Genomic DNA, 25,870 nt, shown 5'->3' with positions numbered 1-25,870 from the left:
TTCGAAGGTTGCTGCAGCCATTACATGGGAAATGCTACTTCATTAGTAGACGGCATTAGGCATTGGTTGTCCTGGTGAATTGAGCTAACATTTTTCACTTGAGGGAGAATGGCAGAGACACAATTCTTAAATATGTCCCAAAAGAAGTACTAAGGGCACTTTCTACTTATATAAAAGAAGTGCATAGAACTAATCTCAAAGAGAATCTCGCAGAAATATACAGTAATTTGAGGGGCAACAGTCCCACCTACAGGATACCATGAACGCTTAAAATAACAATAGAACACGACATTTCAGAGATTCAGATTTATTACATTTCATTATAATAAGGAGGCATTAGAGATACAAATCATATACAAATTTGAATATAAAGCTAGTTTATTGTGGAGCAAATCTGTAGGTTTAAAAGGCACTTTTACATTTTAGTAGATTCGCTGACCAGATATGTTAAGAAATATTATTAAAAGCGTCAAACCAAGCAAATGTTTTTGTATGTATATTAAAAAAAAAACAGAATGATAAAACCAACCTCAAGTATGGCTAACAACAACCTGGACTCATAGGTAGACTTAAAATAGTAAATGGAAAACCACAATATATATATATATATATATATATATATAGTAATTTGTACAATATGTTACGAATATGCAATGTTACAAATTCCAATTTATTGCGACTAACGTTAGCTAGGCTAGTAGTTACCCCCTAGAGTCGACATCCGCACCCCCGCGGAAATCTAGTTAGCATAATAATTTCAACAAAAAAACATCACCATCAAAGCTGTCTGTTAAAGATAGCAGTTTATTTGCGTGGGCTGAGTCTCAATCCACCACACCCACCAATGGCAGCCTTCCGCATTTGTGGTGGAAGGTGGCCAAGCTAGAGGTGTTTGCCAGACCATGAGACATCCATGGGGGGGGGGGGGGGGGGAAATAATAAAAAAATCGTTCCTCACGAAAACGTCTGTCGCGTCCGAACAGTTTGGGCTACACACTAATATGACCCCTCGATGAAGAAGTGACTCTCCCGAACACGTCGGTTGTTTTGCTCTAGGATGCCCACATCTGAAGGTAGTCCGGTACCAGTAAAAACATTTATGGAAGTATGCAATGTGTAACTTTTTGGGCTACCCGGCCAAATTCACATAGAAGTGTGGTATACATCTGTCACTTTTCTATGTGTGCCATTTCTCCCATTCTGAAGTTTCCTTTGTGTGTGTTACTTTCGGTTTTGTACATCATCTTCAAACAGCTGGAAATACAATATTTTTGGTTATGGAAAAAGGTATATTTCACAGCGGTTTAGATGTTACAATGATTCTCTACACCAGGGTTTCCCAAACTCGGTCCTCGGGACCCCAAGGGGTGCACGTTTTGGTTTTTGCCCAAGCACTACACACCTGATTCAAATAATTAAAGCCGAAAGGGGTCCTAAAATTCTAAATCAAGTTGCTAAATTATCCTTGGTATGACTATCTAGACGCTTAAGGATTAAAGTTAAAAGGTAGCTAGCATGCTAAGTACTTGCAAAGTAGCTAAAAAGTATTAAGTCATCACAAAGTTGCCAATTAGCTAAAATTGTCCGTGATGAGATTCACCCACCCAGCCAACCACCCTCCTTTCGTTTTTGCCTTAAGTAACTAGTTTTATGAAATCATACCAAACGCTGCATATCATACTCATTTGAGTGTCCCAGATTCTTGTTAAGTCTAGTCAATGAGACAAGCCTGGACATTTTTCTTTTTAAATAAAACAAAAACGACAGTGATTCCCTTCTTCAAGCAGCACAATGAAAATGTTTTTACCCAGTAGTGTGACTCAAAACATGCCAAACAGTAAAGCAAATCTGAAAAGACACCTACCCTATTCCTACTTAGGAATAGAGGTACCATTTGGGACAGCCCTGGATGGAATGTGTATGCCTTTAGTTGAAGTCTCGGTTAGAGAGGATGAGAGGAGCTACCAAGGTCCAGAGGTAGAGAGCCAAGCCTATCCAGCTAGAGCTAATCTTCACCCACACTGCTGGCATACTGCTCTGCATGGCCTGGTAGTCTGCGTCAGGTCTGGGGAGAAATCAGGATCAATCACATTTTATTTACCATCTCAAAAACACATAGTAGACCATATGTTTGTTTGAAAAACAGGGTCGTCTGAGTACCACAAGACTGTTAGCCTGCTGACCTAAAGCCCTGGCATTAAATTGGGGAGCTGACGCATGTATCCACGTCTTATACAACGTGAATCACCGCAGTTATACCTGTACACATTCCTATTCCTCTATCCCATCACATATAACCAAAGAAAAACAGAGCTACTTACTGGTACCAGTTGGTGAGTGTCATCATGATGTATAGGGAGGCCAGGCACAGGCTGAAGTGGAAGAAGGAGTAAGAGTAGGTGACCGCATCTTCCTCATTGTCCACAGCCCGTCTGACCCCGTCCTCCCCCATGGCCGCCTCGTGGTCGTCTGCAGCCAGACCCTGGTCCTCCTCTGTCTGCATCAGCCTGTTCACCTGGGTGTTGTTGGACGAACGGATGCTGCAGGCAAGAAGAGGGAAAGAGCAGGAAACACGTCAGGAAAAAAAAGGTAAGTGATGGACAGGCTCGAAGGGTCTGGATTTCATTTGAAAGAGCGCTAAACCAGTGTTTCTCAAATCTACCCCTGAGGATCCACAGGCTTAAATCTAGCACAGTACTTCGATCAGGTGTCTCTGGTCTGGGCTGCTACGAAGAGTACCCGGTCCAGTCCTGTGGGCAGTTGTGTAAAGTAACAAAGAATTTCTACTTCGTTACTGTACTTAAGTAGTTTGGAGTATCTGTACTTTACAAATTATATTTGTCGACTTTTACTTCACTACATTTTCAAAAGAAATGGCAACTTTCAAAAGAAAATGTAAACTTTTACTCCGATACATTTCCCGAGACCTTCATTACTCACTACAAATTCAAATCAATCTGAAGCTGGAAGAAAAATAAATAAAACGCAACTCGGTGAGTTGATCGCGCTGCAAGTCCTGCCTCTCCCATCTCCCCATTGGTTAATAGAAGCAGGTACCCACGTGCCATCTCATTGGTGATACCCACGTGGGTGACTGAAAGACGAACGAGGTCGGTGGCGGTAATGCACTTCATTTATGAAAGTTGCCAATCGCAATATAAAGTCAAGAGAAGAAAAGTGTGGATTAATTGTCGGAGGACCTTGTGCATTTCAGGTGAAATAACAACTCAATGTTTATATCCCAGGACAAATTAGCCAATTAATCCACACTTTCTTCTCTTGACTTTATATTGCGATTGGCAACTTTCATAAATGAAGTGCATTACCGCCACCGACCTCGTTCGTCTTTCAGTCACCCACGAGATGGCACGTGGGTACCTGCTTCTATAAACCAATGGGGAGATGTGGTGGTGAGGCAGCTAGCTAGACGATGGTGAAGAGGAACAAGAGGAGATTGAAGTGAAGTTTGATGTGGCAACGATCTTGAATGAAGATGTACAAGCTGCCGAAGCACCAGTGTTATGCTTGCCACCTACTCAACTAAGGCTCTACAGGCAATGCCCTGAAAGCAACATCCAGTGAGGCTTACAAAATAAAGTGTTCTGTTCAACATTTGGCAAGTGCCAAGCACTTTGGAACAAATGCGGGAGATCTACACTTGCAGCCGAAACCATTGAAGATACTTGCGACCTCCAGCTGCTACGCCCGAATGCTACAAGGTGGAACTCCTGGTTCATGTTTGTAGAAAGACTGAGGATCGTCAAAGGAGAGGCGGCCGTCAGTTCTCTGCAGACTTCAAGGTTCCAATGTAAGTAAGAATTGTATTTTATAATGTAAGGTCTTGAATATCATATAAATATGTTGCAGTGTTTCCCGACCCTTTGCTTGGGGATTAATAACCGTTTCACATATTGTAGCCATACAATCATTTAGTCAACTACTCATCCAGCCATTGATTACGGTTGTTAAATCAGGCGAAATGGTTAGTGGTTCCCTTTGTAGGTTAGGAAACATTATTAGTATTTTTTTTTCTCTTCCGCAGGTTCAATCCAGCTGAACTCGCCTTCCTCACAGAGTATGCTGCCACTATGAGCCCAGGGGCAAAGAGCATCAACATCCTGCAGGCTGAATCCAATGTCCAGGTGGGGTGGCTACTTCCAGCTATCAACTTGCTGATCACAAAACTTGACCGAATCAAGTTGTCCCTGAAGTACTGTAAGCCTCTAGTGGATGCGCTATAACTGGGACTGAAGAAGCACGTCAGCCACGTTTCAAGACCCTGAGCTGATCGCAGCTGCAATCCTATTCCCCAAATTCACGACAACTTGGACGAAGGATGACGCCACCATCAGAATGGTTAAACCTAAATGTGGTTAATTAACAATATGTTATTCATAAACAACTTTTGTATAGTGTACATTTTGACACTTCATAGATTTGAGAAGCAGCCATTTAAACTACAATCCTGACTGTAGTTCAGTCCAATGGGTAGCCTACTTAGCCTTGTTGCTTGATATATATAGATGGGGGATGGATTAATGTAGGCTCACAAAAAACATAACTGCATGATTTCTATTGTCATCTTCCTTGTATTTCAGGAATGTACTACATCAAGGACCACATGGAAGAACCCTGCAGCTAGGTGATGGAGCCAGTTCATCAGAAGGACTTCTGCCATGAAGACATCTCAAGCGCAATAAAGCTCCAAACAGCTGGACAGATACCTGGCCAGTTCAGCTGATCATAGGGTCTGTAATTGTAGTGTTGTGAGCTGTCATAGTAGTGACTGCAATTGTGGTGGCAGGTGCTATCGTGGTGGGGATTGCAGTTGTGGCTGGGACTGTTGTGGTGGCTGCTGCAGTTGTGGTGGCAGCGGGAGTTGTCGAAGTGGTAAATGCAGTTGAGGTTGTGGCAGATGCAGTTGTGGCAGCACTTTTGGTGGCAGCAGTTGTGGTGGGTTCAGCTGCTGTCGTAGTGGCAACTGCAGTTGTGGTGTCACCGGCTGTTGTCGCGGTAGTGGCGGCTTCAGTTGTGATAAGGGATGCACTTGTGGTGGCAGGGGCTGTCTTAGTGGTGGTTGCAGTTGCTGTACCAGCTACAGTTGTGGTGGCAGGGCCTGACAGATGCAGCTACAACTGCATCTTCCATTATAACAGCAGCCCCTGCAGTTGTGGTGGCAGCAGTTGTGGTGGTGGCTGCTGCTGTTGTCGTAGTGGCAGCTGCAGTTGTGGTGGCAGCAGCTGTCGTATGAGCGACTGCAGTAGTGGTGGCAATGTCTGTTGTAGTGTAGGTTACAGTTGTGGTGACATGGGATGTTGTAGTGGCGGCTGCTGTTGTAGTAGCAGCGGAAGTTGTGGTGGCTGGGGATGTTAGTGGCAGTTGCAGATTTGGTGCCATGGACTGTTGTGGTAGCTGCTGCAGTTGTGGTGGCAGCAGCTGTGGTTGCGGCAGCTGTTGTTGTGGCAGCTACAGTTGTGGTGTCAGCGGCTGTTGTAGTGGCGGCTGCTGTTGTGGTTGCAGGTTGCAGTTGTTGTAGCAGGGGCTGACAGTTGCAGCTACAGTTGTGGTTATAGGGGCTGTCGTAGTGGTGGATGCAGCTGTGGTAGCGTCTTTAATTGTAGTGGCATGGACTGTCATAGTTGCTGCTGCAGTTGTGGTGGCAGTGACTGCTGTTGTAGTTGCAGCTGCTGTTTTGGTGACACCGGCTGCTGCCACGAACGCATCCGCCACTACAACTTCCCCTGTCACAACAACTGCAACCAACACCAAAACTGCAGCCCACACTACAACAGCCGCTGCCACCACAACTGCAGCTGCCAGCAGAAATGCAGCAGCTACCACAACAGTCCGTGCCACTACAAAAGCAACCCGAACAATTACAGCCGCTTCCACCACAACTGCAGCAGCTACCTCAACTGCATCTGCCACTATGACAGAAGCCGCTACCACAACTGTAGCTGCAACTACGACAACACCTGTCACCAAAACTGCGGCCTCTACTACGACAGCCCCTGCCACCACAAATATAGTCAAACTACTACGACAGCTCCTTCCACTACAATTGCAGATGTTAACCACAACAATCTGCCACTATGACAATAGCCGCTGCCACAACAACTGCAATCGCCACAACAGCCACTGCCACCACAACTGCTCCCACCAATACCACAGCCCCTCTCACCACAACTGTAGCCACAACTACGTCAGCCCCTGCCACCACAAATTCAACTGCCACCACAACAGCAGCTGACGCAACCACAACTGCATCTGCTACTATGACAACAGCCTCTGTCACCACAAAAGCAGCCGCCACTACAAAAGCCCCTATAACCACAACTGCATCCGCTGCTCAAGTCCTTCCCAGCAGTCTGTAAGCTGTCTGAGGTTGAACACACCCTTACCTGCATCAGCTGCCTGTGAAAGGCTGTTCAGCATTGCAGGATTTGTTTCCAGCCCCAGGAGAGCAGGCCTGGATTCCAGAAACTTTGAAAACCATCTTATATTGAAGATGAACTGCAAATTCAACTTCAAGTAATGACACCTTAATGCTAGCAAGCCCAAGGAAAGGGATGCCTTATGCGTTTTGTTAAGTCACATTTAAAATTCACAAGTTATAGGTGTCCATGTTAAAGGTATGACCTGACACACTGATTTCTAATACAGTTCAATCAGTGGTGATGTCCTCATATTCCTACAGTGAGGTTGTGTGCAGATCTGTACATGTACTTTTGATGAGTTACCTAAAATAAAAATACTCTCATGTATAGGGTTCTATACAATTTTTTTCTCAAACAAAGTGACTGATTGTAACTGCTTATGTTTACTGACTATATTTTGTCTGTAAGAGATGTAATTTTAAGTGTTATCTGAGCACTTTTTGCATCCGTAAGACTTACCTTTCAGAAAAGCTCAAACCAAATAAAAGATCTGGCTGTTTTGCTTTTCGGATTTACGGCTAACATTTCATACTTATACTTTTTATACTTAAAGTAGCTGATATTAAATGTACTTTAAGACTCTTACTCAAGTAATATTCTAATGAGTGAATTTTTCTTCTAATGAGTCGTTTTCCAGTAAGGTATCTTTACTTTTACTCAAGTGTGGCTTTTGGGTACCTTTTCCACCACTGCCTGTGGGTCCCCAGGATTGGAGAGAACCTTACTCTAGGTTGTGATGTCATACCTGGCATACAGAGTGCAGAAGAAGAAGATGACCAGTCCTATGATGCCCTGTGCATCCCACCACTGGACCTCTTGTCCTGGGACAGGTGTAGGGCTGGGGGTGTTGTTGACCAGACTCAGCAGGCTGGGGTTACACTTACGGTCTGTAGGAAGAAAGATAATACTGCCATACCGATGAAGGCCAAAATGTTATGCTTTTAACCGAGAGAGTCACATCTATTTTTCTATCTCTCGTGATTTTTGGCTACAACTCATTTCATGTTGGATGAAGTGATCACTGACCCAAGTTGATCTTTCAGGTAAAATATGCTTCTTCACAGTCTTTGTTGCAGACTTTCCATTACATGAAAAAGGGTTACGAGCATTGTGAACCCTGATTCAGAACAGGGTCATGATGAAACTTACTGGGGTTGTTGGTCATGGCAGACCATGTGACATACATGGTGTAGAGGGAAATGAGGGAGGCCTGGAGCAGGCCTGAGCTAGGCTGGGCCTCCTGGGGGAAAATACATACATAAGTAAATAAACAAGACAGACACACCACACATTAGTCTAACTCTGTTCAACAACATTCACATGAACAAATTGTTCACAGTTGCAATATGCAGAAATTGCACCGCCATTTCCTGGTTGCTAAAATTCAAACAGTTCACCTAATTTCTGTGTGACAATACAAGCAGTCATTGTGTAGAAAATCCTTGTATCACTACAGCTGTGAAATATAATTTCCATTACCAAAAATATTGTATTTTCAGCTGTTTGAAACTGGTGTACAAAATCAAAAGACAAAAACTAAACTTAAGCATAGAAATAGCGCAGATAGAACAGATCTACCACTTAAAATGTGCTTTCAATGAGAATAACAGATCTATAACTCAGTTACATATTGTAGTTAACATTTTGATGATCTTTGATAATTGCAAACATTGCTAATATTTACACTCCAGAATTAACTTCAGTATGTGTTTCAAAGAGTGCAGGCTGTTTCAGTCTTGTTCCTCAAAGAAACATTGTACTCAATAAAACTGTGGGAACTTTCAGTGTGCATGTTTCGATCTTTCGAGACTGAAACCTCACCTGAACTTTGGGCAGGACGGCAACGATGGAGATGATGATGCAAAAGATTAAGTTAAGGCTGATGAAGATCTTGTGTTCAGTGCAGTCATCTCCCGTGGTGTAATAGACATAGAACAACACCACAGCAGAGAAGGCCAGGGCATAGTGTAGCACCGTGAACGACAGGAGAGCTGTGGGAGGGGAAACATAAGAATATATCACATTATGTTATGAAATTATTTTTCATTTAAATGGAGGTAGACTACACTAATTTAAAATTAGCAGACTGTATTAACGATCAGTACCTGCAAACCAGCACTTGCTGTTTCCCTCCTCAGCATTCTCCAACCAGGACTGGTTCCAGGTGTGAGAAAAATCCACCAGCAGGATCAGTTGGATGATGATGAAAATGAAGGAACCCACTACGCCAAAGTAGAACCACACTGGAACACACACGGTGAATTGTTAAAAGACAAAATGTGCAATGGGTGATTGACCATAATTGACTACACGTTATTGGCAGTGGCGACGCGTCACCGGGCCCACCAATATCCACGAGATTTGCATGCAATTCTGTTATTTCATGTCACAATAATATCATATCAGTTAGCAAACAATCTTTTTTTTCTCTTTTTTTTTTAATAGCTTGATCTAATAAAGCATGTGGTCCCTTTCCCATTGTATTGGTACATTTTCATTGAGTCAGGCAGCCCCAAAATGCAACTGTTCCAGCCTTGCTCAGTGCTTTCTGTGGTGGAGGGTCAGACAAAGAAAATACAGAGCGCAGGCGTCGTTGAACTTCTCTGGTTGCGCGTGATTGGCTGAGGGTATGGCCACTCATGGGGACACTACTTGACAGCAGCATCTGCGGGGAGAGCTAGCCATCAAAAGCTCTTATTCAGTGCTCCATTGATTTACAGTAGAAATGCCCACCCATGAAGGCTCATTGCTATTGGCCACAGATAAAGCAGGGTCTTATGCTGTGTAATTTTGATTGGCTAGTTGTTTACCATGTCTTCAAGCTAGGTGAAACATGTCAACTAGCTTTGCTTTCTCCTAGCAAATAATTTTCAAACTTAGCATTATGTGGTTGGTGGTGGATCATGAAGCAGTGGCTAACATCTATTTTGAGGTAGGCTAGCTATAATATCCTATAGGCTATATGTCTTATTGTTGATGCTTGATGGCAAACTAATACCCATGGAACCACATGTAGAAGAAGAGTTATACATCTCTTTGATAGAACTGTAACTGTACAATAGATGAAGGGAATAGCGTTATAAATGTTGCATATTGTTAACCAGGCCGCTTTGTAACAGGCAGGCAGGCAGACACACGCAGTGTTGCAATATTGCAGACCGATTACTAGCCAAGTTTACTCTATAAAAGAATGCTCGACTACTGTGGTCTTTCGTGCAATATGAGCTAAAGATAGGGAAAGTAGCCATAAACTGTTCATAACCCAAATCTTGTAACGTTTGTGTGGCTCCAAACTAATTTCTGGGGTTGGTTATTAGTGCATTCTATGTGTAGCCAGTGTAGTAGTTTTGATGCACGAGCTTCGTCGATTGCATTTTCCCCACCAATATTTTTGTTAAAATTGCCACTGGTTATTAGTGTTTAGAGGAAGCTATTTAACATTGAAGTAATATAATAGAGTATACCTGTGTTGAATGTCCCATCTGGAATGAAGAAGGCTCCAACAGTTATCCCCACCAGTATAAGGAACTTGAAGAACCAGAATCTGAGAGGACAAAGCCACAGGCATTCATTCAATACATCACTTAATACAAAACACAAGTCCTGTGTCTGTGAGCTATTAATTTAAAAAAAAACTGGTCATATTTTATAGGGCAATATCGCAATGTTTTTTCCATGGCTAAATTCTTTATTTAGCAGGCCAACCTATATGCTCCTGCTGTATGTAAAACATTGTGCTATAGCTTGGAAAATAAATAAATGTGACTCTGGATGACACCACAATGTTTGTTTCCAACATTAGTGTTTTTTTCCTAAAGAAGTTAAGTCCGCTTCGTGTTTTGTTTCCTTGCCATGATACAAACGAGAATGCAATATTTTATACTGGTATGTAAACAAATAAGGGTGTGGGGGGATGCTTCACTGCCCTGGTCTGGCCAGCAGAGAGCAATGTATTCCCGAAGATCACTATCCACTACTATAAAAGTCTGCTACATACCCGTTCTGTAGTGAAGCTCGGGGGTCCTTGCTGCTGCGAACACGGATCATGATGATGGAGAACAGGAAGAAGAAGCAGGCCATGGCAAAGCACATGCGGTACACAGACTTGTAGCCCACGATGACATCACAGTTCACCTTGTTTTCAATGCCTGGTATGGTCATGGAGGTTCCACCAACACAGAACCCTGGTATCTGATTGATCAGTGAAGAAACTGAGAATTGAACCAACAATCTACGCAACACAAGTCAAAACTTTGTCAACCACAGGGCCTTCTACACCACCTTGTGACAGCAACTGTGTTCGAACCAGTCTCCTGCAAGCCACAAGTCTGTTAGCCCCCTGAGCTAAAACCTTGGCACTAGTTCAGGGAGCTAACACAAATTTGTAGGTTTCAGGCAAGGGTCCTCATCAAGCAACCAAGACCAGGGTTGTGTTATGTGGTGTTACCTTCTTGAGCTGAGTCTCCATGCCAGGTAGGATCATGATGACAGAGACCAGGGACCCCAGCAGCAGCAGGAAGGAGAAGGCCAGCCGGGACACAGTGGAGTTGTAGGTGGAGGGACAGCATCCTGACAGCAGACAGGGAGCGGAGCCACACAGACATGATGCCTAGATAGATTGCACAGACAAGTCAAATTGTTGGTGTGCCAGAGAGAGATGGCATAATCTGGCAAATACATGCATGGTTTGTGTGTTTGCAACAAATCTACTGTGCGCCACTGCCTGTTACTCCCTTTATACAGCTCCATTCCTGTGTATTTTATTCCTCGTGTTGGTTACTATTTTATATTATTAAACTCTGCATCGTTGGGAAAGGTTCTTAAGCAAGCGTTTCACTGTAAAGTGACAGAATTTGATACACTTTTTAAAATGTTTTTATTGTCACGGCAACCATTGTGTTTCCCATCCAAATGAGCCCGGACAACTGTTAGTTGTATTGAAGATAATCCTGCCAGTGAAAATGACAGAGGCTGCCACTCATACAATTACAGTACAGCAATGAACACTAACACAGCCCGTCTGATGCATGCTCTTTCTCAAGAAACATATTTCCATGATTCCTTGTTTTCCCTCATAACATATTGGTGGAGATCCAAGGTTCCTTTCCAATGTGTTTTAAGAAGAAGCGTGGAGAGGATGGGAGCAATCAGGACCGATGAATTGAGGAAGACCCCAGTGGTGTGTATGTGTTATATGAGGTCACAGAAGGATAATGCTCCTTGGGAGGCATCTCTGCTCTCTGATGATTCATGAAGACTGTCAAGTCAAGAGATGCTGTGTGAACTATTGAGGCATAGGCTGGATCAGCCCAGAGATGTGCGAAGCATAGTTTAGTCGAGCACAGGGAAGCCTATGATGTGGTAGCTGGGAAGGATCAGCCATCCTTCATTAAATTATTGCAAGTTACAGTGCATTCAGAAAAATGTTGATTATTCCCCCCCCTCCCTCCCATGTCAACCTACACACACAATACCCCATAATGACAAAGCAAAAAAGCAGGTTTTTAGAAATGTATATAACATAGAAAACTGAAATCTCACATTTACATAAGTATTCAGACCCTTTCAGACCCTTTACAAAGTATTCAGTACTTTGTTACAACACCTTTGGCAGTGATTACAGCGGAGTCTTCTTGGGTATGACGCTACAAGCTTGGCACACCTGTATTGGGGAGTTTCTCCCATTCTTCTCTGCAGATCCTCTCAAGCTCCGTCAGGTTGGATGGGGAGTGTCGGTGCACAGTTATTTTCAGGTCTCTCCAGAGATGTTTGATTCGTTTTATGTCTGGGCTCTGGCTGGGCCACTCAAGGACATAAAAATTGACCCGAAGCCACTCCTGCATTGTCTTGGCTGTGCGCTTAGGGTTGTTGTCCTGTTGGAAGTTGAACCGTCGCCCCCAGTCTGAGGTCCTGCGCAGGTTTTCATCAAGGCTCTCTGTACTTTGCTCCGTTCATCTTTCCCCTCGATCCTGACTAGTCTCCCAGTCCCTGAAAAACATCCCCACAGCATGATGCTGTCACCACCATACTTCACTGTAGGGATGATGCCAGGTTTCTTCCAGACGTGAAGCTTGGCATTCAGGCCAAAGTCTTCAATCTTGGTTTCATCAGACAAGAGAATCTTCTTTCTCATGGTCAGAGTCCTTTAAGGGCCTTTTGGCAACTCCAAGCGGGCTGTCATGTGCCTTTTACTTAAGAGTGGCTTCCGTCTGGTCATTCTAGCATAAAGGCCTGAATGGTGGAGGGCTGCAGAGATGGTTGTCTTTCGGGAAGGTTCTCCCATCACCACAGAGGAACTCTGGCGCTCTGTCAGAGTGACCATCAGGTTCTTGGTCACCTCCCTGACCAAGGCCCTTCTCCCCCGATTGCTCCTTTTGGCTGGGTGGGGGGGGGGCAGCTCTAGGAAGAGTCTTGGTGGTTCCAAACTTCTTACATTCAAGAATGATGGCGGACACTGTGTTCTTGGGGACCTTCATTGCTGCAGAAATGTTTTGTTACCTTTCCCCAGATCTGTGCCTCGACACAATCTTGTCTCAGAGCTGTCAACTGTGGGACCTTATATAGACAGATGTATGCCTTTCCAAAACATGTCCAATCAATTGAATTTATCACAGGTGGACTCCAATCAAGTTGTAGAAATATCTCAAGGATGATCAATGGGAATAGAAGGCACCTGAGCTCAAGTCTCACAGCAAAGGGTCTGAATAATTATGTAAATAAGGTATGTTTTTTAATTTTGAATACATTTGCTAAAATTCCTAATAACCTGTTTTCGCTTTGTCATTATGGGGTATTGTGGGTAGATTGAGATCATTTTTAAAAATCTATTTTAGAATAAGGCTGTAATGTAACAAAATGTGGACCATGTCAAGGGTCTGAATTCTTTCCAAATGCAGGCTGTATGCACCAGGGTAGGCCATGAAGTGGAGCAGTAGTTACAAGCTTTTTCTCAAAGGGTGTAACCATTTTAGGTAAATCAGACAGGGCTTTATGGTGAAGTGAGAATGTGGTATAAACTCGTCAATAGGCCGATCACTCTGTGCATTGTCATTTTAGTGGTGTGGGGGTCCCCAAAATTGGATGAAATTCACGTTCTATTGCTCAAGTAGGCTTAGAAAACGTTCAGTGACTATCAAATATACTAAACATTATTATTGAACTCGCCCGCAACATAAGGAATCATTTCAGTCACGCAGATGACTTGGGGTGGGAGGGGACAGCGTGACGCACTGAAACTGTATAGAAACCGGAAATTAGCCCAACATGAAACTGCTGACTTTTTCAGCAAATAAAACCATGTTAATTGACCGACAAAACAAGTGTCTGTTTTCAAACGAAAGTATTTAAAACCACTTCAGATCAACATAACATATTAGAATATACTGGGAAAACAGTGTCTGTGTTTACATAAGGACCCAAAAACGAACATCGTTGCACACTCTCACAAAGTGAGCAAAATGACAAATAGGAAGTCACATAATTTATACTTACACAGCTGGCGATTGAACACAATGCCATACACGCTCCCATTTCGGTTTAGAACGAATACCCCAGTCCTAATTAAACGTAGAAACCCCCAAAACGTCAACAAGATAGACTTGAAAACGTTGTTGAACTAAAATGTGTAGTTTCCTTCGAAGCTATCCAAGCAGCAACAGGGCGTGTCTGAAGAATCAGGTACACCCTTTTGTTCGTCGGTAGCTCAACACCGTCGACGGTGATAGGTCCATGAGTGTCTTCAAACCAACTTCTGGACTAATCAGCTGCTGATGCGTTTAATAATTTAGTCATATAAATAGCTCACATTCTAACTGAGGTTTAAAGTTCAGAATTACATTTTTATATTAAAAATAACCGTACACTGTAATAAGTGGAAGACACACACACATACACATATAAATCATCTTCATGCTTGTTAATAAATCCTGGACAGTCAAATGTGTAAATCACCTCTTTCCCTGATTATTCAACATCAGAAGGGAGAAGCATCAGCATTAAAACACGGTTAATTTATCCCAGTTGGACTTGTTTGCACTTGTCACTTGATGTTATGTTGTTAGAGTAGTTAAGAAGTCATATGTAGCACCTACTTACAGATTCCTTACTCAACTGAGAAATCTATCTATAGTAATTGGGCTGGCAAATTAATAGACAGGGGCAATTTCTCAGATTGTTCTGGCAATACTCAAAAATAGGAACTTCATGGGAGTTAGGATGTTTGATATGCTTTTTACATGTATTGTAACAAAGACAATTAAATAGAAAAACATGATAAAAGTGGCCCTTTTAGGCCTATACGTTCCCCCTGTAAGACCAATGATCTGTGAACTTACAGTTGAAGTCAGAAGTTTACATACACTTAGGTTGGAGTTATTAAAACTCGTTGTTCAACCACTCCACAAATTTCTTGTTAACAAACTATAGTTTTGTCAAGTCGATTAGGACATCTACTGTGTGCATGACACAAGTAATTTTTCCAACAATTGTTTACAGACAGATTATTTCACTTATAATTCACTGTTTCACAATTCCAGTGGGTCAGAATTTACATACACTAAGTTGACTGTGACTTTAAACAGCTTGGAAGATTCCAGAAAATTATGTCATGGCTTTAGAAGCTTCTGATAGGCTAATTGACATCATTTGAGTCAATTGTAGGTGTACCTGTGGATGCATTTCAAGGCATACCTTCATAGTCAGTGCCTCTTTGCTTAACATCATGGGAAAATAAAATAAAAATCAGCCAAGACCTCAGAAAAAAAAATGTAGACCTCCACAGGTCTGCTTCATCCTTGGGAGCAATTTCCAAACGCCTGAAGGTACCACGTTCATCTGTACAAACAATAGTACGCAAGTATAAACACCATGGGACCACGCAGCCGTCATACCGCTCAGGAAGGAGACGCGTTCTGTCTCCTCGAGATTACAATATTTTGGTGCGAAAAGTGCAAATTAATCCCAGAACAACAGCAAAGGACCTTGTCCAGATGCTGGAGGAAACGGGTACATAAGTATCTATATCCACAGTAAAACAAGTCCTATATCGACATAACCTGAAAGGCCACTCAGCAAGGAAGAAGCCACTTCTCCAAAACCGCCATAAAAAAGCCAGACTAGGGTTTGCAACTGCACATGGGGACAAATATCATACTTTTTGGAGAAATCTATGGTCTGATGAAACAAAAATAGAACTGTTTGCCCATAATGACCATTGTTATGTTTGGAGGAAAAAGAGGGAGGCTTGTAAGCCGAAGAACACCATCCCAACTGTGAAGTACGGGGGTGGTAGCATCATGTTGTTGAGGGTGGCAGCATCATGTTGTGGGTATGCTTTGCCTCAGGAGGGACTGGTGCACTTCACAAAGTAGATGGCATCATGAGGCAGGGAAATTATGTGGATATATTGAAGCAGCATGTCAAGACATCAGTCTGGAAGTTAAAGCTTGGTTGCAAATGGGTCTTCCAAATGGACAATGACCCCAAGCATACTTCCAAATTTGTGGCAAAATGGCTTAAGGACAACAAAGTCAAGGTATTGAAGTGGCCATCACAAAGCCCTGACCTCAATCCCATAGTAAATTTGTGGGCTGAACTGAAAAAGCGTGTGCGAGCAAGGAGGCCTACCAACCTGACTGAGTTACACCAGCTCTCTCAGGAGGAATGGGCCAAAATTCACCCAACTTATTGTGGGAAGCTTGTGGAAGGCTGCCCGAAATGTTTGACCCACGTTAAACAATTTAAAGACAATGCTACCAAATACACTCAATTAGTATGTAAACTTCTGACCCACTGGGAATGTGATGAAAGAAATAAAAGCTGAAATAAATCATTCTCTCTACTATTATTCTGACATTTCACAGTCTTAAAATAAAGTGGTGATCTTAACTGACCTAAGACAGGGAATTTTTACTAGGATTAAATGTCAGGAATTGTGAAAAACTGAGTGTAAATGTATTTTGCTAAGGTATATGTAAACCTCTGACTTCAACTGTACATGATACAGACAACACCTTGGTGTCATTATACTCCTAAATACTCCTAAATATGGAGTATCACTACATTCTGAAATACAATTTTACACATGAATTTATTGAACACGAATCCCCCTGTTGATGACATTATTATCTGGAACTTGTTTGAGTAGACCATAGAATCTGAGGATTCCATAAATAAAATTGAGATCATGAGGGCTTTTGAGTTCTGAGAGCCATTTTGTTCTGTGACATAAAAACGGGTGTATTCATGAGTCAGATTCCATTGCAAAACATTGTCTGTTACTCCAAACAAAAACATTCCGTTTGTGCTGTTTGGTTCCTAGAGTAAATGGTAAACGGTTTTCCGTTGCAAAACGTTTTACGACAGACAAAATGTTTAGCAACGGAATCTGACTACTGAATACAGCCCAGTTCATCCAGAGACACATGACGGCCATTGTTGTTGAGGTCTGAGTTTATCGATATGATCAGTCGTCCTCAGTATATTCTACACAGACGGTGTAAGCCCCAATTGACGGCACTCCTTGACCTTCTTCAAAATGCTTCAGTTGGGTAACTTTATATTCTCTGTCCATGCATCTATCATCGGCCCCTCTTTTCAACAAACAAATGCAGCTTTCTACACTAAATGCCAATGGCAAAATGAACACTTCAATGATGACAAGTTCATACATCCTCATACTGTTCTTCACCAGCAACATAAGCAAAAGAAAACAATAGAATGTGATTAAGAATTAGACATTGGTTTCTTCAAGGGAACAACACTCCTAATCTAAAGATTAAACTCTCCAGTCAATACAAAGAACAATGAGTGTCCAATTGCATTTCATGAGGGAGAAAATATTCTGATACCCTGCCACACATGAATGTTTGACGAAATCAATGCCAGTGTGGGTGAAGGCTTTTTGTTCCAGCAAGCACTAACACAACTGATACCAATCAAGTCGTGAATGATGACTATGGTTGACAGAATCCGGGGTGTTGCTGGTTGGCACTCAACTGCCTACACTGTCCCTAGAGTTCAGGGCCCGTATTCACATAGCTTCTCAGATTGAAGTGACTCAAATCCTATTCTTTTGTATATCCAATTCGAATCGGTTCATTTTCCTGTAGTCTGAACAGCCAAAAAGTACATGGAATCAGATATTTCAAGTCACATTTCGAACCACCTTCGTCTGTCCTTTTGTGGACCCTAAGCGAGATTTGGTGGTGGGGCAATTTTTTGTGTGCCCCCCTGTTGACGGTAGAGAGAAACATTTGTCTTTTAAAGTTTTTCCTGTAATTCTACATATTTTGCCATGGGGCGTAGAGAAAACGTTGCAGTTTTAAAGGAAGTCTTCTGCAGTTCTACACATTTTGCCATGGGGCGGAGAGAAAATGTTGCAGTTTTAAAACGAATTTCCTGCAATTCTACACATTTTGCCATGACTAATGCCAGCTGTAAATGATAACTTGTTCTCAACTAGCTTACCTGGTTAAATAAAGGTGAAATAAAAATAAATAAAAAATGATATCTGAGTGAGAGTGACTAACAAAATCAATGGGGCCCTATGGAAGTCAGGGCCCCTGTGCCCATGCCCTGCGTGCCCGGTTGGTATTAGGCCATGATTACAAGTTTAGATGACTGACGAGACTAATTTACCAATCAATTTTAATTTGCTGACATGGCTAATTGAGTGACTGTCAGTGACTGACAAAACAAGATAAAAACTGCTGATGCACAAACAAATTTCAAACTTGCACTTTGTGTATTCTACTATTCTAACTCTCAACAGTAACTCTAATTAACTTATCCTCTGCAGCAGAGGTAACTATAGGTCTTCCTTTCCTGTGGCGGTCCTCATGAGAGCCAGTTTCTTCATAGCGCTTTATGGTTCTTGCAACTGCACTTGAAACTTTCCAGATTGACTGACCTTCATGTCTTAAAGTAATGATGGACTGTTGTTTCTCTTTGCTTATTTGAGCTGTTCTTGCAATAATATGGACTTGGTCTTTTACCAAATTGGGCTATCTTCTGTATACCACCCCTACCTTGTCACAACACAACTGATTGGCTCAAACACATTTAAGGAAAGAAATTCCACAAATGAACTTTTAACAAGGCACACCTGTTAAATGAATTGCATTCCAGGTGATGACCTCAAGAAGCTAGTTAAGAGAATGCCAAGAGTGTGCAACGCTCTCATCAAAGCAACGGGTGGCTACTTTGAAGAATCACAAATATAAAATATATGTGTATACATGTGTTATTTCATAGTTTTGATGTCTTCACTATTATTCGACAATGTAGAAAGTAGTTTTTAAAAAAGAACCCTTTGAATGAGTAGTTGTGTCCAAACATTTGACAGGCACCGTATATATGTATAAACCTTTTTGGGTCGGGGGCCCCCTAGTGTCTGGGGACCCTAAGCGACCGCTTTTGTCTGGAGCTGGCCCTGCACATCCAAAGTGGTTTGAAATCAGATACAAATTTGATTCCTGGCCATGCGACTTGTGTCTAACGGTCAAATCTGATATATTTTCCCTCGTGGTTTTTAGACTGCTATTTTATATATTTTGTTGCTTGCTAGTTAGTCGGTTGACAAGAACATGTATTGCTTAGACAAATTAGTGAATGTGCTAGAAAGCTACCTAGCTAGTTGCCTGCAGTGGAGAGCCAGAAAGGACTCGTATTGAAAATAGTTTCATTGTCCTTTGAGGCTTTAAATGTTCTAACACTATGATTTTAAACATTCAAAGTAACTGGTTACATCCATGGTATGGCTTTGTCACCTTAGCTTGGAGTCAGCATTCCAAAACAACACAGCAGCACCCACCCGTAGCACGCGCTCCAGCAGGTATATTTCACCTCATTAACTTTAAGCACCAGCTGTCAGAGTAGCTCACATATCACTGCATCTGTACATAACCAATCTGTAAATAGACCATCCAACTACCTCATCCCCATACCATTTTCTTTTTTTGCACCCCAGTATATCTACTGGCACATTTATCTTCTGCACATCTATCACTCCAGTGTTTAATTGCTAAATTGTAATTATTTTTCCACTATGGCCTATTTTTTGCCTTACCTCATTTGCATTGTATATTGACTATGTTTGATTAATCCATGTGTAACCCTGTTCGTGTCGCACTGCTTAGCTTTATCTTGGCCAGGTCGCAGTTGTAAATGAGAAATTGTTCTCAACTATCCTACCTGGTTAAAAAAGGTGAAATACATTTTTTTTTAAGACAGATGTGAGCATTAGGCCTTGCAGTGTGAACAAGGCTCAAGTGCACTGATCTAATAGGCAAAACCGATCCATTGATAAGCTGTTCTATACTCCGAGATGCTTTGGGAATATGGGCCTAGAACCCTAAGGCCATTGGCTGCGTTTAGACAGGCAGCCCAATTCTGATAATTTTCACTCATTGGCCTTGTGACCAATCAGATCTAAAAAATCTTTTGCGATTGTTCTAGACCAATTACTGGAGAATGATCAGAATTGTGCTGCCGGTCTACATGCAGGCATATAAATTGGCACCTGATAATTTCTCAACTCTGGCTCGTTGAAATCAGAACAGGTGCTGTGGCAATCCCGTGTGCATTTCTGACCGTAGCGCCTGCCCAACTAGATGCTTAGGCGTTGCATCCAGTGGTTGTGTGCCACGTCATCAACAGTGCATCAGATTGCTGTATGTGGTTAGCTGATTTGTTAAATACATAACCAGGCATTTTAAGATCTGGCATGCATCTGCAATGTATTCAGGGAGGAACTTGACCAAAGCCTTCCCCTTGACTTTGAGGCTAGGCGTACACCACGCTAAACCCAAACACTTGGGTTTTAGCACTAAATGATCCTTCTGGATAATAATGGAAGTCTTCCAAAAAACAAAGGGGCGGTTTAAGGAAAAGGACCAGTTAGAAATGCCAGTGCCGATTTCTGGTTCCAGTCCGCCAGTGGAGGTTGAGGGAAGAACGGCGCGAATGGCAAACACTTGGAAACCATGGGTTTGATACCATTCCACTGCAGTTCCCACAAGCCCGGTCTCCCCAATTAAGGGGCCACCAACCTCCTGTGTAGTCCACCCATTCCTCAGACCCTTTATAGCCAGAGTTCACATTGCAAGCCCAATAGCTTACATGCTCAATCAGGAACAGAGTCACATTAATCCAGGATGTGATGTCTGGCTACGCAAACACCAATACAGACCAAAGACTAAGCTAGGAAATGTCAGTTGGCAGCAACAGGCACTCACTTTTTTAACAAATGAAGGCAATATTTCAGATTACTCTAGCATGTAGTGCATAATGGTGAAGACAGAAAGTCAGTCGAAGTAGCATTAAATCATTTATTTTTCAAAGAGATTAACAGGCATCTCTTGACATATCGTCTGTGTTGTGGTAGTCCCTTCACTGGTTGAGTTCGCCAGGAGCAGATGTGGTGCTTATGTCACTTTGTTGTAGGGTCATCCTCCTTGTGTGCTGGGACATCAGGACCGGCATCAACCTCGGTGAGTTGGAGTGTGCTGCTGCTTGGAGCAAGTCTATTATGGGCCACCACGACAACAGCGCCTTCCAATTCTAGAAATTGGATAGTGGACTGGGAACATATCCCTTCTTTATGAAACCACATCAAAAGCTCTGAAGTCAGAGGCAGATATTTAAAAGTGATTCTGGCAATTGCCATGTGCAGGTTTTTTCCCTCTAAAATAGCAGTACCATCATACCATACATACCCTTTCAATAGGTTCCAATCTCATACTGATCCTCAGTCAGACCCTCTTTCTCTGTGGTAACCTCAAGGTCTCCAATGGGCTCAGGTGTAGGAATCAACTCAGGGTCTGGGGTGGCCTCCAGCTCTGAGAACAGACTATTTAGCACAGAGCCCACATGCCATTATCATACATGCAAAACAGTAACGTACTGACATTACCTCTTTGGGAGATTAGTTCTTTCCTCCTGATGAAGCCATCATATGTTGCAGAGCTAACGAGACCGTGCTTGTTGGGTCCGAGGGTCGGACCCAAGGGAGAAACCGCATTTTGGGATTGGGCAAAATAAGGTCCTGGAACTAAATGTAACAGATTAACAGTCAGTGTTGGCAGAATTGCTAGCCTATAGGGATAGGAAAAGACAGGTGTCCGAAGTGGCACCCGATGACCTATAGAGTGCACTACTTTTGACAAGTGCATCATGGTCTGGGCAATAGTCTAGACATCCTGGTTGCCTCCCAAACATTATATAAACTGGCTTTACACTTCTGTACGTACTAGAATGCGAGTTGGCAGACTTAATTGCTCTATGCCAATGTCACAACCTTATCCGCTTGAATACATACAAAATAGTAGCTAGCAAGATGAAGATCAGTTATTTTTAATGAGCGCATTATGCCAGTGGCTAGTTTGCCTCAACTACCTAACCTAAAAACACTGGTTTCAAATCATGACATTCTGCTATGTCTGCCTCGTGATTTGTTGGGAGAATTTGCCAACAAGTAAGTCATTGAAACCAGACCCAAGTCACTGCTGTTACCTGGGGTTGGGTTATCAAGACTACCTGATCAAAGGTAGTGCACTACATAAGGAATAAGATTACACCATGTCAGAGTCAAATTACCTCTCTTGTAGTCCATGCCACTCCAACGACTGCCAGGTGATACGGGCTTCCTGTCCCCTGTTGAGGCAGGGAAGCCAGGTATATCGATACCTCCACTCATCCGTGGAGATACAGGTGTACTCTTCTGTTTACTTGGGAGGACCATCACGGGGCCCAAAGTAGTATCCTGGTCCCATACTTAAAGGACAACACATTATTTAAACAGATGCAACACACATTTGCAGTCAAAACACTCAATTCGTCTTCCCTCAATTTCCATCTCAACCATATTGGAGAAGGTCCCGCCCCTGCAATGTGTTTTGAGAAGGTGTTGATGGAATAGAGGGATTAAGATGTCAAATAAACCTTTCATCCGAATACTCCAATTGTCACCAGAGGCTGGGGCTTTCTTGCGGTAGACACGAGGTTCAAGTTGGCTACCACCTAGTCTTGGACTGAGGGGACGTTGTGCTGGAGCTTGATCAACCCCCTTCTGTCTACTCAGGCTTGTACAACGCCCACATAGCAAATCATTCTCATCAGCAGACCTCCATCTGAAAAGTATGAAAGATCTACTCATGGACCAAGAACACACCACTTTAAAAAAATATATGGTTATTCCAGTGAATAGGTCACAGCAGCTAAGGAAATGTGACTTATCCCACCTGCCATCAATGAAGGAGCATGCCTTGTTGCTAGGCTCTGCATGGTTCATGACAGGCACTGCCATAAGGTGGCAGGTGATGTACAGCTATAAAAAAACAGGATAAGCAAAACAGATGCAGAATCACAGTAGCCTACATAATGTCTGTAAATGTTACTGTAGAACCATTTAACTACAGTACCCATAATGGCCTCTACAAAATCTGTTTCTTTTTAAAAATACAACCCTCACCTCTGCCCTGTCCTCCTGGTAGAACCTAAAGGCATCAATGTGGAACCCGAGCTTGTTGTCCTGGGTTCTACGCATGAAACCAGAGCGGGAACCAGGCAGCTGGGAATCCGTCAAGCACCTGGAGGGAGATAATATTAAAATACATATTGGGGCATCGTCCTTAGTAACCAATTAAGAAATCTCAAAGCCACCAAGCACCAGTTGACTACTTTAAAATGGTGGAAGCCCTCAAATGACATATTCTATCGTTCTCTACGGGCCAGCCGGAGAATAGTCGTTCTAAGCCATTTTCCCCCCCTGCTTACCCATCACTCTCAATGAAGACATATCTGGGGACAGAGTTGCTATCAGGGTCCAGTGTGGCCACGCAGCTGCTAACAAAGACCCTGAGCCTGGTGTGGTGAGCAACCCTGACAGACGCCTCAATGTTGATGGGATCACCCAGGAAGTAGACTCCAGAACCCCGCTCATAGAGCCAGTCACCTGGAAAGGAAATGACAGTAAAGACAGGATATCCAATAATGAACTAATGGAGCCTAACAATACTCCTTATAGTCCAAGGACCATCTGTTTAGATGTGAATTGGCCCTGGCAGCTAACACATCTATTGCAGTGTAGTTCAAGAAACAAAGCCCTCTTTCATATCACTTCACAAGCGCAACACTTACTCTACCCCATTTAGTTGTAGCCGACAGTATTTCAGTGACAACACGTTTGTGGCGTCAATCTTCCGTTTTTTCAAACACTTGGGTAGACACAGATAACTAATTAGCACAGGTACGCCTCTGTCTTCTGTATGTTAACAAGCACTGTCACATGGAACCATGTCCGTGTGGGAACCCTATAAAACGTGTAGTAATTTATCTTTTTACAAAATGTATCGCTGATATGAAAGACCGTACTGCAAGTGATGCGTTTTAAAGTTACGAACACGAGTCGCTATGAAAACTACCCCGGCCAGAACATATTGTCAATAGTCACTCAACTAGTGAGCATCACATAATGGATTAAATTAAGGGGTTTGTTAACAGCGCCATGTTTTAGTAGGCAAACTGTATAACGTTGCAGATAGAAGTGTCCCCAATAACAGTTGTCTGATGTGATTCCGTATTTTGCATGTCAGAGGGGCATTTGTGCTACATAGTACATTTATATCTGCCTGCGGCTATGGAACCCTGACCTGTTCACTGGACGTGCTACCTGTCCCAGACCGGCTGTTTCCAACTCTCTAGAGACAGCAGGAGCGGTAGAGATACTCTCAATGATTTATATCTGAACATTCAATTCACAGGTTTTACCAAGCTTCTGGGAGAGCGCCATTGTATCCTTTTGATTGATTATCTGAATGTTCAACAAAATTGTACCCTGCAAAATGCAGCCGAGGATTTATATACCCACTTGTCATAAGCTTCAATGAGAACTGCAGGGTGTCTTCAGCAGGCACTGTGGCGGTGAAAGGGATCCAGGTCGGCTGGAGAGGAGAGCTGTCCAAACTGTACTTCCTGAAACAGAAAGTACAGACCGGTAAATACACCAATAGGTCAACGCAGGATTCCTATGATCGTCATACAACAGTATAGCCTAAACTCACCTTTCATAATGACACTCAACTGGGATTACAGCACCAGCCATTCGAATAACGCCATCTGGTGTGGTTCTGGGTGTATATCTGAGGAGGTTTGTGTAAATCAATGAGTCTTCGTTCATCTGTGGAGTCACAAAGCAGCATTTAAGAGAAGGTTGTTTCAAGAAGTCAACTACTGAAAACAGATAATATAAATATATTACCAGGTACTTGGTTCCACAGTCCGAAAGTGCTGCAAATATTCTGTACTCATCTCCGGCTGCTGACGCTGTAGCCCTACAGTGCTCTTGGTCTTGGTACTGTTCAACTCCAAGTCGCAGGTCATCCACGTCGATTAGATTACCGAGTTTAAACAAATCAGCCTTCACGACTATCTCCATGTAGTCTGAATGGCACGTCACAGCGACAGTTTCTACTCGAACTGGCCTTGAAACTGTTTGTTGGAGTGGAGGCTGTTTAAAGCGTGGACGATTGTCAAATTTCAGTGTTCGCCTTGGAAGTTGTTGCCATGTGTCAGTGCTATAAGTATATGACAAAGCAGGAGAGACTAAGAAGTTTTCCACAAGTAAAAACCAAACCAGTTGCTTGAACAATAACCTGAGCGTGTTTGCCATCATGAGTCCCATGCCAACAACTAATGTGACTCTGTAGGTTAGAGGACAGCGTGCATCTGCTATGATACAATTGATGAAACTGAGGTAGCTTTTAACAACCAACCAGGCTGCACACCTGGGCTGGATTACACCCTAATTGGGCCTTGCATCTGATTAGTCAAGATCTTTAATTGGCACGCATGTTCAAATCAAATCAAATCACATTCTATTTGTCACATACACATGGTTAGCAGATGTTAATGCGAGTGTAGCGAAATGCTTGTGCTTCTGGTTCCGACAGTGCAGTAATATCTAACAAGTAATCTAACAGTTCCCCAACAACTACAACTAATACACACAAATCTCAAAGGGGTGAATGAGAATATGTACATATAAATATAAGGATGAACGATGGCCAAGCGGCATAGGCAAGGTGCAATAGATGGTATAAAATACAGTACATAAATATGATATGAGTAATGTAAGATATGTAAACATTATTAAGTGGCATCGTTTAAAGTGACTAGTGATCCATTTGTTAAAGTGGCCAGTGATTGGGTCTCCATGTAGGCAGCAGCCTCTCTGAGTTAGTGACTGCTGTTTAGCAGTCTGATGGCCTTGAGATAGAAGCTGTTCTTCAGTCTCTCGGTCCCAGCTTCGATGCACCTGTACTGACCTCACCTTCTGGATGGTAGCGGTGTGAACAGGCAGTGGTTCGGGTGGCTGTTGTCTTTGATGATCTTTTTTTGCCTACCTGTGACATCGGGTGCTATAGATGTCATGGTGG

General features: G+C 42.8%; 2 protein-coding genes across 5 annotated transcripts; both read right to left on the bottom strand.

The window, feature by feature from the left end:
* Positions 1-1,736: 1,736 nt before the first annotated feature.
* LOC139558436 (serine incorporator 1-like) lies at positions 1,737-14,107 on the bottom strand. The gene is made up of 10 exons (XM_071373567.1): positions 13,929-14,107; positions 10,885-11,046; positions 10,435-10,628; positions 9,902-9,981; positions 8,543-8,680; positions 8,259-8,428; positions 7,587-7,677; positions 7,183-7,324; positions 2,322-2,540; positions 1,737-2,065 (listed from the first exon to the last, which is right to left on the bottom strand). Exons 1-10 carry the CDS (start codon positions 13,965-13,967, stop codon positions 1,927-1,929), a joined length of 1,374 nt encoding a protein of 457 aa, XP_071229668.1. The 5' UTR covers positions 13,968-14,107; the 3' UTR covers positions 1,737-1,926.
* A 6,643-nt stretch (positions 14,108-20,750) lies between these two features.
* LOC139558435 (zona pellucida sperm-binding protein 3-like) lies at positions 20,751-25,184 on the bottom strand. Of its 4 annotated transcripts, none has more exons than XM_071373564.1 (11): positions 24,694-25,184; positions 24,497-24,612; positions 24,304-24,407; positions 23,211-23,388; positions 22,906-23,023; positions 22,676-22,761; positions 22,377-22,564; positions 22,032-22,208; positions 21,349-21,486; positions 21,152-21,274; positions 20,751-21,015 (listed from the first exon to the last, which is right to left on the bottom strand). In XM_071373564.1, exons 1-10 carry the CDS (start codon positions 25,114-25,116, stop codon positions 21,156-21,158), a joined length of 1,647 nt encoding a protein of 548 aa, XP_071229665.1. In that variant the 5' UTR covers positions 25,117-25,184; the 3' UTR covers positions 20,751-21,015; positions 21,152-21,155. The 4 variants fall into 4 exon arrangements, with proteins under 4 accessions (XP_071229665.1, XP_071229664.1, XP_071229667.1 ...); XM_071373563.1 differs by having other exon boundaries at positions 20,751-20,996; XM_071373566.1 differs by having other exon boundaries at positions 22,404-22,564.
* Between the last annotated feature and the right edge of the window lie 686 nt (positions 25,185-25,870).

Source organism: Salvelinus alpinus, chromosome 29, assembly GCF_045679555.1.
Source record: "Salvelinus alpinus chromosome 29, SLU_Salpinus.1, whole genome shotgun sequence".
NCBI classification, from domain to species: Eukaryota; Metazoa; Chordata; class Actinopteri; order Salmoniformes; family Salmonidae; genus Salvelinus; species Salvelinus alpinus.
Note: the sequence above shows the minus strand (reverse complement) of the source record. Positions and strands in the feature narration are given on the sequence as shown.